This window comes from Populus alba, chromosome 4 (assembly GCF_005239225.2).
Source record: "Populus alba chromosome 4, ASM523922v2, whole genome shotgun sequence".
Lineage (NCBI taxonomy): Eukaryota > Viridiplantae > Streptophyta > Magnoliopsida > Malpighiales > Salicaceae > Populus > Populus alba.
This window is the reverse complement of record NC_133287.1, coordinates 18,796,032-18,811,886: the sequence shown is the minus strand read 5'-3', so window position 1 is coordinate 18,811,886 and position 15,855 is coordinate 18,796,032. Positions and strand designations below refer to the sequence as shown.

Below are 15,855 nucleotides of genomic sequence, written 5' to 3'. Positions count from 1 at the left end.
CCCGGCCTCCAATCACTGTGCCAATAATTAAAACTATCTTTCAACATTCTCGTCAGAAAAAAAAAAAAAAAATTATGCTTGCAGTGGTAAAAGTTAATTTGACATTGAGTTGGAAAAAATGAAAAAGAAAAAACAATTGAAGTCCATTAACCTGCAAAAAAGAATGAAGAGGTTCTGCCCAAGAGTAGAAGAGTTGAAAAATCTAGAAGTTCTTGATGATTGAGTAACTAATTGAGATCACATTCCTTCTTAATCCTCGTGATTCAACACCATTTTACTGGCCAATTAAGAGGCGTAAAGTATCTTGCCTCCATTTAGTCATCGTCACTGTTGTTAGTCTCTGCTTGGTTATTTAATTAATTAATTATATTGCTCCAAAAATGTAGATTTAACTAGTGAAGGTGCGTAAGAGTTTCATCGTATATACAATCGTCAAAGTCCAATGTTCGCTTGATTGAAAAATAATAATTACTTGTTGTTGAAAAAAGAAATTAAACAACCTCATAGAGTTTCATAACCTATAAATACCCATGCTCTGCATGCAAGCTCTCACGCCTTACCCAACAAACAACACCCAAAAAGGAAAAAAGAAGAGAAGAAGAGAATTCAAGGTAGCAAGCCAAAGGAAAACCATGGTGAAAGTTGCTAATTTGATAGCAGCTTTTATTCTCTTGGCTCTGGCTTCCTCATCTGTCACCGCCTATGACCCCAGCCCCCTCCAAGACTTCTGCGTAGCAATAGATGATGCTAATTCTGCTGGTACTTTCAAGACTGTGATATTTCCGAATAACGAACTACTATATGATTTCATTTTGAATTCGCATTCCAACTAATTACATTTTGCTTGTGTCTGCAGTTCTTGTTAATGGAAAATTGTGTAAGAATCCAAGCCTCGCCACTCCTGATGATTTCTCGTACTCGGGGCTTGATGTTCCTGGAAACACATCAAATCAACTTGGAGCACGTGTTAATATCATTACAGCCGATCTAATGCCGGGGCTTAACACTCTTGGCGTGTCTTTAGCAAGGATAGACTTGGCGCCAAACGGTGGCCTAAACCCTCCACATTATCACCCCAGAGGATCGGAGGTTCTGCTGGTTTTGGAAGGCACTCTTTACGCTGGCTTTGTCACCTCAAATCCTGATCATCGTCTCTTTACCAAAATCCTAAAACCAGGAGATCTCTTCGTATTCCCATTCGGCCTCATTCACTTTCAATTGAATATTGGAAAGACCCCTGCCGTTGCTATTGCTGCATTAACAAGCCAAAATCCAGGAGTAAACACCGTAGCAAATGCAATCTTTGGAGCCAGTTGGCCTCTTTATCCTGAAGTTCTCACCACAGCATTCCATTTGGATAAAAAACTTGTGGAGGATCTCCAGAGTCAAGAATGGGTGAACCCTACATAAATACTATTTAAATTTCCCATATTCGCATAGTTGATATGCGATAATAAAGAAGTGCTCTATGCCTTCCCCTTTTAGAGTCATGTTGCTGAAGGGTTTATGCTCTTCAGTTGAGGTTTCCCTTTTGGATTATCCACGTCCGCTCTGTATTTTGATTAACTTAAGATGGCGAGCTGCCAACTTCTTTTCATCATGTACCAAGTTTGTCTTTTTTTATTGCATGTTGTCACTTTCTTTCCTTCTCCTGAGGTTCTTTTCTCTTGTAGCTTTTTAGGCCTGTTTGTTTCTGAATTTTAAAAATATTTTTGAAAAAATTTAAATTTTTTTATTTTTTTATTAACTTAAAAATTAATATATTTTAAGTGTTTTCAAATCATTTTGATGTGCTGATGTCAAAAATAATTTTTAAAAAATAAAAAAAATTATTGGCATACATCTTGGCACGAGATGTTATTTGAAAAGTAACCGCAATCATATTACCAAACAAGCTTTAATCTACGTACATACCTTGGCATACCAAAAAAGGAAAAAGGTATCAAAAGTTTTTTTCACAAGTAATCAAGAGTCAAAATCTAGACCATCACCAATTAAAAAGAAACTCAGCCTCGAATTCGAACAAAGATGCATTTAGGACATAAAGGTGACCTTCAAAATCTAAATGTAATTTATTTGTTAATGGTAAAAAAAAAAAAAAATCTGATTTCCTGTATGCAAATAGGATAGTATTCATTTTGATGAAGCTCACTGGCAGAGCCAACTCACTAAACAACCGCACCCCTTGTGTCAATGCAAGGATCTGAATGAAAGAGAAGCTGCGCGGTCGGGCTAAATTGTACCGAAATTGATATAGACCGGGCTGGTATTCGATGACATTAAGTTTTTCTCTCTTCTATGACATAAGCAGTAGCACAGTTCAACTTATAGCCTCAGATTGGTTTACCTTTTCTGGAATAAGAACTGCGGCAATCGGCCGAAGCACTCTTTACTAGGAGAAATTCACTAGTAAAGAGTGAATAAAACTTCTATGACATAAGCAGTAGCACAGTCATATCCCATCAGCGATTATAACGGTAAAGGGGTCACATCATTATATGAAAATCCCAATTTGAATCACTCGGTAATTCTATTGGTAAAATTACCTGCAAAATCTTCCCCATCAACGACCTGTTTTTTTTCAAAATTTTATATATTTTACCTTTAATTTTATCAGTATATACAAATAGATATACCGATGATTTTACCAGCTGATTGACATCCATCAGTAATTATTACTGCAAATTCTGTCAATAATTCTGTTTGTTTTAGTTAAATTTCTGATAATGGTGGATTCTACCAAGAGTGTTGAGTCTAGGCATTATATCATAGCTTTCATAGTGCTATATTGTGGTTTTGTTGCTAGGAGTGAGAGCTTGCATGCGAAGCATGTGTATTTATTGAGCATTTATCCTTTGCTTAAGTTCTTATTAACAATACAATAATCAAAACATTCAAATTTGACAATTGTTTGCATAAACACTAATACATATAATATATTTAATAAACAAGGAAACTTGTGACATATAAACAACAATATTAATAATAAGGATGACGACGATGACCTGGGAGCTTAATTACTTATGACTAACTACAGGGGGGGGGGGACTTGTACAAACACTTTAACCCCTTATTGGTCAAAATAATTGCTTTTTAATTGCGTGGATTAAGAAGAAACCTAATCTTAATTATCTACCGATCAAGAATTTCTAGATTCTTCAATTTTTATAATCTTGGAGAGAACGTCTTCATCTTGTAATCTTCGTCCTCTTGCATTCTTCAAGGAATACATGATTTTCATCCATGAAAAAAAAAATACCCAAAACCATAGGCCCTCTCTCTTTCTTTGTTTCACAGATTAGATTGCTTGTTGTGTTCATTTATTTAATTTTTTGATATGGCTTTCTGATGGAATTCAAGTCTTCAATGATCGTTTCCTTTCATTAATATTTCAATTTGACTTAAGACCATACCGAGTTAAGTTATTGGGTTATTAGATGAATTTACAGGTTATCGAGTTAACTCAAATCAATTATTTTATTAAAATAATTTTATTTAAAAAATAAAAACCTTTTAAGTATTATAAATTCAATTAAATTTAATCAAATTAATCCAATTAATATATTTTTCCATTCAATTTAAAACATCCTGACTTAAGTTTGCAATCATATATTTTTTAAAATCAACCTCTCAGTCTCAAACCAAAACGAGGTTTTTCAAATGTGTTTTCAGCCCCTCATTCAAATGATATCATTACCTATCTTTCCCTCTTCTCTTTTAGAGTCCCCAAGTCCTTTCACAGATTAAAATCTAATATTTAATCAAAGCTGCATTTCAACAAATCTGTATTGTCCTTTAATATTGCCACCTATTTTGAAAATCAGGAATTTCAGAAGCTAGAAGTTTTGCCTATTTAATCCATGTCATTCGTAGAATGAACACGTACCCGAAATTATTGATTTTTTAAGTTAGTATTATATTTCGGAGTCCATCTATTAGTTATCTTCTTCCTCTAAGATGTGTACTCAAAACTTGGCTGAAGAACTTAATCCCATCTCTAAACATCACACATGACAGGGACAAGGAGCTGGTTAACTTAACAAAACCTTTAGGATTATAACATACACAAATACACACACAAAGAGGTATACAACCACTTCCTTATTACATCACAGCATGGTAATGGCATAGAGCTATATCTGCAGAGACCAAGGCTTTGAGCACTGCCTTCTTATCAAATAAGGGAAATTCACAAGGTATTTATGTAGGGTTCACCCATTCTTGAGTCTGGAGATCCTCCACAAGTTCTTTATCCAAATGGAATGCTGTGGTGATGACAGAAGGATTAATAGAGGGACTGGCTCCAAAGATTGCATTTGCTACTGTATTTACTCCTGGATTTTGACTTGTTAACGCAGCGATAGCAACTGCTGGAGTTTTTCCAATGTTCAACTGGAAGTGAACGAGGCCAAATGGAAACACAATGAGATCTCCTGGTTTTAGAATCTTTGCAAAGAGACGATGATCAGGGTTTGACGTGACAAAACCAGCATAAAGAGTGCCCTTTAAAACCAATAGAACCTCTGACGCTCTAGGGTGATAGTGTGGAGGGTTCAGGCCACCATTTGGAGCAAAATCTATACGTGCCATAGATACACCAAGAGTGTTGAGTCCTGGCATTAGATCGGCCGTCACTATATTAACATGCACTCCAAGTTGATTTGATGTGTCTCCAGGAACATCAAACCCTGAAAACGAGAAATCATCTGGAGTGTAAAGGCTTGGATTCTTGCAAAATTTCCCATTGACAAGCACTGCACACACAAACAAAGCCGTATTAGTTGTCATGTAAATTCAAAATGAATGATATATATAAAAGTTCATCACTTGGAAATATCATATATAATTAATTTGACTGCATGGTACCGCCATGTCACATATTTGTGCTCAGCTATATATTATATATTGTGATCATAGAATTCGATCGATACAGTGAATACATGCAGACTCATGTTGAATCGGGATCGTGAAATTTAAATGAAACAGTGAAAATGACAAAAGAAAGAGAAAAATCAGTATGTATACCAGCAGAATCAGTATCATTTATGGCTACACATATGTCTTGAAGGGGGCTGGGGTCATAGGCAGTGGCAAATGAGGAAGCCAGAGCCAAGAGAGCAAGAGCTCCTAGCAAATTAGCAACTTTCATATCGATCTCTCTTTTTCTAGGATTGTCTTTTGGGTGTGGAGTGAGAACTTGCATGCAGAGCATGGGTATTTATAGATGAGTTATACGTCGTTTAAGTTTTGTTTTTCAACAACTTATCTTTGATCCTGGACCAGTCAAACACTGGCATTTGACAATTGTATGCAGAAACCCTAATAGACCTTCACTAGTTAAATATACATTTTGGCCCAAACAGAGCACACACTCATTATAAGCAATGGTGAGAACCCAGGAGCCTGATGATGACTAAGTTGAGGCAAAAAAGAGTTCAACAACTACTGTAATGTCTCTCTATTGGCCAGAGGTGGATAAAGAAGAAGCGTATAATCATAATTGCTTAACTATGAGAACTTCTAGAGTTTTCAATTCCATCGCGTCTTCATCTTGTACTCTTCATTCTTCAACTCCATGATGTAATTCATCCGCGAACACAGTATGCATAAATGGCTATATCGAATGTTGCTTATTAAGATTTCAGCTAGAAGAATATATTCTTAGGTCACTGCAGTGATCAAGTTAAACGAAATCACTTAAATTGAAAGAAAACTTTTGGTATGGAAAGGGAAAAATAAGTTTTCTAGTGCATTTTTCAGTTCTCAATCCTGATGCATGCCTTCATCTTGTTGAAACCTCTAGGTATATCAGATTTGATATATTTTCAACTATTTTACATAAATATATATACCAATTATCACCACTCGAAAATACGTACAGCAGATGGGATGCTTATTATCAAAAAAAAGCAGCTGGGATGCTTTAATTTTTATTTAATAATTTATACCCACAATTTCTTGGTCATTATCTTGTACTCGCACTTGTTTCATCCCTATCCCCTAGCTTGCTATGGTGCCCTGGCTTAATAAAAACTAAATATGAGGAAAAAATAGGTCAATTATCTGAAAATACATCAAGTTCTGCAGGCTGATTAGGCAAGATTAATCCTATCCCTCGCACTCCAAAAAAGTCAAACTTTTCATCATGAAACCCATCTCTATTTTTTTGGCTTGAAAATAAAAGTCACAGTGTTCAATCATAAATAGTTTGGTAGGATGATTTTGGCTATTTTTCTTAAAATCTCTGCATTACATAGTCATGCATTAGTCATTGATATCTGTCCCTTATTGGTTGAGTTTAGTTTTAGAATTTTTTTTATAAAAAAAGAGTATATATGAGGTTAGGGGAAAAAATACAAAAACCATCTATCGATCGAGGCCATTCCAAACAGTTGAAATCGTTCACCCCTTTCTTAGTTTGAATTAGAGTTTGAATCCAAGAAGAGATTATGGAAAATAAACGTTTTGTTTTGTTATATATATGTGGATGAGCTTTTAGACTCCTCAACAATGAACGATCATGAGACTATCTCAATAATTAAAAGGTATAGCACTATCAATGAATTAATTTAATGCAAATCTTGAATCAAATAAATTGAGAATTATATCTATTTATTTTATTATTTATTATTGTGGTGCATGATTTTTTTAATTAAAATTTTATTTGAATATTTTTTTATATCTTTTTATAACAAGATCATCTAAAAATATTTTAAAAAATATATTTCAGATAAAAAATTTAAGAATATTTAAAAACCATGGTGGAACACTTGGTAATTGGCACGAGTTGATCAATGTTGACGATCCCCGTGATATGAAACGTGTCCTTCAAATTTAGTCAACGTGAGTGCCCATGAAAACGACAGGAGAGTTAAGTAACAATTAAATGAATTCATGCTGAAGCCTCCAATCATTGTGATAATAACGTTAAGCATGTTTTATTAAACTTTCGTTGAATTGTATTAAGAGAAGTAATAAAAATCAAGTGTTTAAATATAAATTCATTATATTAATTAAATATATTAAGTGATAATTAAATACATTCAATAGTTTTTAATTATTTCATACAGTAATGTTTTTTTATTGTTTATGATAAATCCTGAACATATATATATATATATATATATATTGATTAGCTGCATTAAATGATAAATACTTATGAAAAAAAAGATATATACTAATCTTAAACATAACAAATAATTAACTTCTCGTTGTTTTGGTCATTAAATAGCTATTTCAATATATTCCTTGATTATCATTAAAAAAAAATATATGATATAATACTAATGAAAAAAAAAGAGGAAATCTTAAAAAAATTGAACTTCGTGACAGTCATCTTAGAAAATTATTATTTTATGAAATAGAACTTTTGGTATTAAAAAAAGGGAGGTTTAGTCATCGCTGATGCTCGAGTTAATTTCAATATATTCCTGATATTGAGTCAAAAAAATGAAAGAGAAAAAAACAATTGAAGTACATTAATTAAGAAATAATATAAAAAATACAAAAATTATATTAAAGAAAAATGTAAATCATATCTTAAAATCTTGTTTAATAACTTAAGTTTTTAGATTGAATTGGTTTATTGACACGGTATTAAAACTTTAATAACAAAATAATCACGAGTTCAAATCTCATCATCCTCATTTATTTAATAAAAATTAAATAAAATGTAATATAAATTTGTGTAATTTAGTTCAAAAAATTAGATGTGTTGAAGTTTCTAGAGAAGCATGAACTTGTGATTGCTGAAGCCGCACCAATGAGAAGACCCGGCCTCCAATCACTGTGCCAATAATTAAAACTATCTTTCAACATTCTCGTCAGAAAAAAAAATATATATATATATATATATTTATGCTTGCAGTGGTAAAAGTTAATTTGACATTGAGTTGGAAAAAACGAAAAAGAAAAAAACAATTGAAGTCCATTAACCTGCAAAAAAGAATGAAGAGGTTCTGCCCAAGAGTAGAAGAGTTGAAAAAATCTAGAAGTTCTTGATGATTGAGTAACTAATTAAGATCACATTCCTTCTTAATCCTCGTGATTAAACACCATTCTTTTTGCCAATTAAGAGGCGTAAAGTATCTTGCCTCCATTTAGTCATCGTCACTGTTGTTAGTCTCTGCTTGGTTCATTAATTAACTAATCATAAATACAATCGTCAAAGTCCAATTTTCGCTTGATTAAAAAAATAATAATTACTTGTTGTTGAAAAAAGAAATTAAACAACCTCATAGAGTTTCATAACCTATAAATACCCATGCTCTGCATGCAAGCTCTCACGCCTTTCCCAACAAACAATACCCAAGAAAGAAAAAAGAAGAAAAGAAGAGAATTCAAGGTACGTACGTAGTAAGCCAAAGGAAAACCATGGTGAAAGTTGCTAATTTGATAGCAGCTTTTATTCTCTTGGCTCTGGCTTCCTCATCTGTCACTGCCTATGACCCCAGCCCCCTCCAAGACTTCTGCGTGGCAATAGATGATGCTAATTCTGCTGGTACTTTCAAGACTGTGATATTTCCCAATAACGAACTACTATATGATTTCATTTTGAATTCGCATTCCAACTAATTACATTTTGCTTGTGTCTGCAGTTCTTGTTAATGGAAAATTGTGTAAGAATCCAAGCCTCGCCACTCCTGATGATTTCTCGTACTCGGGGCTTGATGTTCCTGGAAACACATCAAATCAACTTGGAGCACGTGTTAATATCATTTCAGCCGATCTAATGCCGGGGCTTAACACTCTTGGCGTGTCTTTAGCAAGGATAGACTTGGCGCCAAACGGTGGCCTAAACCCTCCACATTATCACCCCAGAGGATCGGAGGTTCTGCTGGTTTTGGAAGGCACTCTTTACGCTGGCTTTGTCACCTCAAATCCTGATCATCGTCTCTTTACCAAAATCCTAAAACCAGGAGATCTCTTCGTATTCCCATTCGGCCTCATTCACTTTCAATTGAATATTGGAAAGACCCCTGCCGTTGCTATTGCTGCATTAACAAGCCAAAATCCAGGAGTAAACACGGTAGCAAATGCAATCTTTGGAGCCAATTGGCCTCTTTATCCTGAAGTTCTCACCACAGCATTCCATTTGGATAAAAAACTTGTGGAGGATCTCCAGAGTCAAGAATGGGTGAACCCTACATAAATACTATTTAAATTTCCCATATTCGCATAGTTGATATGCGATAATAAAGAAGTGCTCTACGCCTTCCCCTTTTAGAGTCTCTGTTTTTTTGGAACGTTCTCCACCTGTTTTGTTAAGCCAATAATTTCTCTGTCAAGTGTCGTGTTGCTGAAGGGTTTATGCTCTTCAGTTGAGGTTTCCCTTTTGGATTATCCACGTCCGCTCTGTATTTTGATTAACTTAAGATGGAAAGCTGCCAACTTCTTCTTTGCATCATGTACCAAGTTTGTCTTTTTTGATTGTATGTTGTCACTTTCTTTCCTTCTCCCGAGGTTCTTTCCTCTTGGAGCTTTTTAATCTACGTACGTACCTTGGTTTCCCAAAGAAAAAGAAGAAAGGTATCACAAGTTTTTTTCCCGAGTAATCAAGAGTCAAAATCTATACCATCACCAATTAAAAAGAAATCCAGCCTCGATCTCGAACAAAGAATGATGAAGGTAGAGTTTAGGACATAAAGTTGAGCTTCAAAATCTAAATGTAATTTATTTATATGGAGAGAAATAAGAAAGTTCACCGTTTTCATCGTTGGCCTCCTAGAAGATGAGTGTGCAAGGCAAAGACGTGCTACAGAAATCATGATTTCCATCTCTTCTTTCATGTAGTCTCCATTCAAGTGGGGATCAATGAGACTTTCCCATTGGCCGGAGCTAAGTAAAGACCTTGCCTGCAAGTCAAGGAGACAAAACAGCTTAGTCTTCATTCTGGTCCTGAATTCATTTTAGGTACTGTTTGTTTGAGCCTGCAATACAAAAACTATAGGAGTGAGACAAGGGTGAAGAGAGACACAATTTGGAATGTCAGCTTGAATACCCTGAAAGGCTGCATCCAACTGCAAGGATTGTCGCATGGTTGACGCGTGCTTGATGGCGTAGTTCTGAAATGTAACTGTCCCCAGAGCAAACTTTAACTAGGAAATCTACCTTAATTCTGTCTAATAACAGAGAAATCTCTGAATGGATTTGCAGAATGGTAAAGATTTCCCGCGGAATAACTTCACAATGATATAAGCTGCCTGCCCACTCTCTATAAACTTTCTATTTATTGATAATACAAGAGGATATTAGTTACACAAACAAAGATTCAGTCATTCAGCTCACTTCAAGGCTGCCTACCCCACGAACCAGCAATCAATAATTTATTGAACAGAGTAAACTTTTTTCATGTTCTTCAACTTCCCCAAGGACAAAAATCGCATTTTCTGGCATTTACACATCCAACCAGAAAAGGAAGGCAGACGATGATTCAATCCATCCGATCCACTTTACTTTAACTTCATTATGCTTCTCTCAATTACACCCCAGCCACAGAAGGAAAATGGGATAAAAAAACACTTCTGAATGATTCTGGTGCGTAGTGAATGACATGCTAGCATTCATGGAATAATGACCTAATTACACCCCAGCCACAGAGGGCGACAGAGGCATGTTTAGACAACCGACCGTTCACGATACCAACACAGGTACAGTGCCTCTTTCTTATAGATGTGCTTGCATTCTTTTATTCCTCGTTCTCGATGTGGGATAAAACGGCACCAATCCAATGGCATTTTTATACAAATTAATAAGCAATATGCCCAGCAGTATTTCAATTTGCACGACCTTGTAAATCAGAATTTAAGATGACCTGGTCGACCATCTATTATGTCCCATGGTTTGAGCCTTGACCCATCATTTTCTAGACTATCACGTCCGTCCATGCGAGAGCAACCAAAGGGGAAATGCGAACGTGATAATGATTTTGACTTCCAAAGCTCATTGGTGAAGAGAGACATTTTGGTGTCTAATTTCTTTTTATATATACATGCTTTTTTAAAAATGGGAATTCCTTTTTAAGAGCGGGTAGATTTAGCATTTAACTATTAATTTTTTAATTTTTTTTTTCAAAACATAACACTCTTCTATGTCATGTTCTTAGTCCCTGTAAAACATACAATACTTATTTAAAGAATAAGTACTATGTGGCGATCTCATGAGTGAAAGGTATTTAATAAATTCTTTACTTTTGATGTTCGTAAAGACTTGTGTGGGGATGGCATTCAATGGAATAATGTGTATTTTAGGGTAGCCTATATGATCTTTAAATGGCCTTTTTTAAAAAAAAGTTCTAGGGTTATTATCTTACCTAGAAAAACGATCCTACTTAGAAGACCTTTTACTATATTTTCCTTAGAGAAATGAGGAGTTCTATGGCATAACATATTTGTCTTTTATACTCGTATATGATTCTTCATGGCCTACTTTATTTTTAATAGGTTTTTGTTTAGTAAAGTATACAACTCCTTTCACAAAACATTTCCTTTTACTCCACTTATCAAGGTCTCAAAAGCCATTAGCTCAATCAATTCTTTAACCTTAAGCATTTTCTCATTAAACTTCTTCAGCTATGCTCGTGCGGACTCATCATCTGCCTAAGTAACCCCAAAAAGTTTTGTAAAGCTTCTTTTAGCTGGATTGCTCGTGTTAAATTGTGTCGCGACTTTGAAACAAAGGTTGCTAAAGCTTATAATAGCTATCTTGGATAACCAATTCCAGGCTGTTTTGTATGTGTTCTTTTGGGTAAGCAAAACCATCATAGTTATTCAAGTTCATCTTTGTAGAAATATAATCATTGAGTATACAAGAATGCAACATTGTCTTGATAATAAGAAATCTTGAATTTCATGAGGGGTGTTGACATCTCCATGCATATACTCCCCTACAGGCTGCTTTATACTCCTATATTTATAGAGTTCTAGGGAGCTTCAGGTTTTTAGCGTGAAATGACAAGATTGATTGATAACCTCCATCCTGCAATGGCTAGATAGGCATCTATAATTCTCACTACATTCATGAGCATTATGATGACATGAACACCCTCGAGAAGGACTTGGTGACTGTTGAGGCTAAAAATCCCCCTAGCATTTGAATCTGCCCAAACTCCTCTGAATAATGCAATTTTATATAGGTGTTAGGTGTTACTACGAGTGTCAAAGCTGGTTAAGGTGACAAAGTTAGATTTGGCCCTTGAGCTGCCAACATAACTTGGATAAAAAGTTGTACATAGTTAATAAGTTGTTGAAGGTTTGGTTAGGTAAAAGTTTGTATTGTGGCAAAGAGGTCTACCATATGTCTTACTCTAGGAGTATCTTGATTATCTAGAATTGATGATGATTAGGGATGTAAACAATCAATTTAATGAGAACATATGATGGTTTTTTATCAAATTCTTACCAACGACATCAATTAATGATGTTCCAAAATCCAATATGCTTATGAATGAGGTTTTTTAGTGCATGAACAATGGATAAGCACACATTCATGTTAATATTCTCTTCTTTGTTTTTAAAGTTGATGTAAAAAGACATAATACTTATAAAATAGTCCTTTTTATTGAGGTTTGGGGACCCTCTGATGATAAAGTCAATGACTTTTAATTAAGGGATTACAATAAATAAAAGAATGAAATTTAAATTCTAAGAACAAAAGTGTTTTTTTATTATTTTTGTATGATAAGTGCTCTAAAAATAAGAGTATGAATACTTACAAAATAGAAAAATATGAATCATTTACCTATAAGATGGTACATATAGTCTTTAAACCTTGTTATGTTGTTTAAATGAGGGGGTTGGATTTTCATTTCTTCCTAATAGCATTAATGAGAAATAAGCATTATTTACACAACATTAATGAGGGATAGATATACATACACAATATTAATGTTGATAGAAATATGATAGGTCCTTAGGAGATATTTATACACCTAGAGGTGTAAAAAAATTATTATTCTTGACTTTTATCATTTTATGTTAAAAGCCATAAGAATAAGCAAACAAAGCCCCGTGGTCCAACATAAAACATATAATGATGCCACTTCCATATACATTTTGACCTGGAATGATCACATGTCCAAAAATGATGGGTCTATCATCTCGTCAAACTCACGTGTACTTGGGCTCAGCTTTTAGCTGAACCCAAAAATGTTAATCTGACATCTCACCAAACACATGTGTACTTGAGCTCAGCATGAAATTAAGTTTGAATCGAGTTTAACAATATTCATATTATATATATATATATATATATATATATATATATAATATATTATCTTTTGAATAAAATAAACAACTATCCAAATAAATCCTCAAACACTCAAGTCAATGTTGGTTTCAGAATCCTTGAATTTGCAGAGAAGAATTTATTATTTGATTGCAGCAAATTGGGCTATTTTATAGCCTTTACAAAATGGAAGGAAAATAACAGACCCGCGCTTTACAAGCCTATAACATGGCAACTCGAATAGAAAATAAAAACAAACTTTATTCTCCCTGAAGACCAGCTCTTCCTAAAGACTAGGACTTCTTCTCTGACTTAAAGACTACTTAAAAACAATTATATCTAACATTCCCTCTCTTAAGCTAATGCGTCTGCACTTAGCTTACTTCAGTTACTCCAAGCATTCCACGAAGCTTCTCAACCAGCTTTATAGGTTTTGTCATAATGTCTGCAATTTGATTTTGAGAGTTGCAGTACCTTAGCTCAACAATTCCTTCATTCACCAGGTCTCTTAAGAAATGGAATTTTACATCAATATGCTTGCTCTTCCCATGAAACACTGGATTTTTAGACAACTGTATAGTGGAGCTGTTATCACACATAATCACAGTACCTGATTTCTCTTCAATTCCAAGCTTTTCTGTCACCCTTCTGAGCCAAACACACTGACATGCACACAATGCTGCTGCTATATATTCTGCTTCCGTGGTAGAGAGAGCGACTACTGTTTGTTTCTTTGAGGACCAAGAAACAGCCCCTGACCCCATCATAAACACAAACCCTGATGTACTTCTCCGATCATCTAAATCGCCGGCATAATCACTATCTATAAAAGCCATGAGGCTCAACCTGCTTTCTCCCTTTTTATAAAGAATTCCAAAATCAGTTGTACCTTTTAAGTACCTCAAAATTCTTTTTGCCGTAAGCCAATATGACATAATGGGACTGGACATAAACCTGCTTATTAAACTAACACCATACATCAAGTCAGGTCTAGTTACAGTCAAATACATGAGGCTTCCAACCACCTGCTTGAATAGAGTTTCATCAACCCGAACTCCTCCCTCATTCTTGGATAACCTTGTACCTGGTACTATGGGATTTTTCATTGCATTAGCACTCTCCATATCAAACCTTGCTAACACTTCTCGAGCATATTTTTTCTGACATATGAAAATGCCATCTGCACATTGTTTAACTTCTACTCCAAAAAAATGTTTCATCTTCCCCAAGTCAGACATATCAAATTCTAGCATCATTGATTTTTTGAATTCATCAAACATGCTCTTATCATTACCAGTAAAGATCAAATCGTCAACATAAAGACTTACTAGCAATATTTTACCTTCTTTCGACTTTGTGAACAATGTGTGCTCACTAGGACACTTTTCAAACCCTTCACGTGTGAAATATGCTTCAATTCTGTTGTACCAAGCTCGAGGTGCCTGTTTAAGGCCATATAATGCTTTCCTCAGCCTGTAGACTTTCTCTTCCTCTCCTTTCTTTGTGAATCCTTCAGGTTGCTGTACAAACACCTCTTTTTTAAGCTCCCCGTGAAGAAAAGCACTCTTCACATCAAGTTGAAAAACTTCCCAGCTGGATTGAGCAGCCATTGCAAGTATCATACGGATGGTATCAAATTTTGCCACTGGAGCAAAAACTTCAGTGTAATCTACTCCATGTCGTTGTGCATAGCCTTTTGCCACCAGCCTTGCTTTAAATTTTTCCACATCCCCATTTTCGTTAAGCTTGGTTTTGAACACCCACTTAACTCCAATAGGTTTAACTCCTTTAGGCAACACAGTGAGTTCCCAAGTCTGGTTCCTTTCTATGGCTTCAATTTCGGCTGACATTGCTTCTCTCCATTTTTTGCTTCGAACTGCCTCTTCAAACAAAACTGGATCATTTTCAGTCACCATCATTGCATTCAAGTTGTCATCTTCAAATAATCCCTCTCCTGTTTCATAGTCTGCCATCCAACTTGGTGCTCTTCTTCCTCGTACACTCCTTCCTTCAGTCAATTCTCCATGTGTATCAGGATTTGGCTCATTTGGAGGTGATTCTGTCAGACTGCTACCCAAGCTGTTTGTGTTGCTCTCGGAATTGTCTACATACATTCCATCATGTAAGTTGCTGTCAGAGTTGTCTGAAGAAGTTCCACAATTTTCTTCATTATTCTGGTCATCCTCTCCATCACTTTCATCTTCATCTTCCCATTCTAATGTGTCTTGCTTGATCTCTTCCTCTGTTCTGCCCCAATCTCATTCTTCTTCTTCTTCAAACACAACATCTTTGCTGATGAGGATCTTCTTTGAGACTGGATCATATAATCTCCACGCCTTGGACTCATCACTAACACCTAGGAAGACACATTTTCTGCTCTTATCATCCAGCTTGCTCCTCCTTTGATCTGGTATATGAACGTGTGCTATGCATCCGAAAATCCAAAAATAATCCACCACTGGTTTTTCACCATTCCATGCTTCTTCTGGGGTCTTGTTTGGAACGGCAGCTGTTGGGCATCGATTTTGAATATGCACACACCATCTTACTGCCTCAGCCCAGAAAGCTTTAGGAACTTTCTTCTCAATTAACATGGACCGAACAGCATTCATAATCGTCCTGTTTTTTCTC

The 15,855-nt window shown here is 35.1% G+C and overlaps 3 protein-coding genes across 3 annotated transcripts; 2 read left to right on the top strand and 1 right to left on the bottom strand.

Moving 5' to 3' along the window:
- The first annotated feature begins 566 nt into the window (after positions 1-566).
- Positions 567-1,649, top strand: LOC118040499 (germin-like protein subfamily 1 member 16). Its single transcript, XM_035047469.2, has 2 exons — positions 567-759; positions 857-1,649. Exons 1-2 carry the CDS (start codon positions 633-635, stop codon positions 1,408-1,410), a joined length of 681 nt encoding a protein of 226 aa, XP_034903360.1. The 5' UTR covers positions 567-632; the 3' UTR covers positions 1,411-1,649.
- A 2,386-nt stretch (positions 1,650-4,035) lies between these two features.
- LOC118040501 (germin-like protein subfamily 1 member 13) lies at positions 4,036-5,176 on the bottom strand. The gene is made up of 2 exons (XM_035047471.2): positions 5,026-5,176; positions 4,036-4,754 (listed from the first exon to the last, which is right to left on the bottom strand). Exons 1-2 carry the CDS (start codon positions 5,147-5,149, stop codon positions 4,201-4,203), a joined length of 678 nt encoding a protein of 225 aa, XP_034903362.1. The 5' UTR covers positions 5,150-5,176; the 3' UTR covers positions 4,036-4,200.
- Positions 5,177-8,291: 3,115 nt separating this feature from the next.
- LOC118040527 (germin-like protein subfamily 1 member 16) lies at positions 8,292-9,230 on the top strand. The gene is made up of 2 exons (XM_035047492.1): positions 8,292-8,500; positions 8,598-9,230. Exons 1-2 carry the CDS (start codon positions 8,374-8,376, stop codon positions 9,149-9,151), a joined length of 681 nt encoding a protein of 226 aa, XP_034903383.1. The 5' UTR covers positions 8,292-8,373; the 3' UTR covers positions 9,152-9,230.
- Positions 9,231-15,855: the final 6,625 nt, after the last annotated feature.

Coding starts and splice junctions, on each gene's coding strand:
- LOC118040499 (XM_035047469.2), top strand. CDS start 633: ATGGTGAAAGTTGCTAATTTGATAGCAGCTTTTATTCTCTTGGCTCTG. Junction 760..856: donor AGATGATGCTAATTCTGCTG/GTACTTTCAAGA, acceptor TTGTGTCTGCAG/TTCTTGTTAATGGAAAATTG.
- LOC118040501 (XM_035047471.2), bottom strand. CDS start 5,149: ATGAAAGTTGCTAATTTGCTAGGAGCTCTTGCTCTCTTGGCTCTGGCT. Junction 4,755..5,025: donor AAATGATACTGATTCTGCTG/GTATACATACTG, acceptor TTGTGTGTGCAG/TGCTTGTCAATGGGAAATTT.
- LOC118040527 (XM_035047492.1), top strand. CDS start 8,374: ATGGTGAAAGTTGCTAATTTGATAGCAGCTTTTATTCTCTTGGCTCTG. Junction 8,501..8,597: donor AGATGATGCTAATTCTGCTG/GTACTTTCAAGA, acceptor TTGTGTCTGCAG/TTCTTGTTAATGGAAAATTG.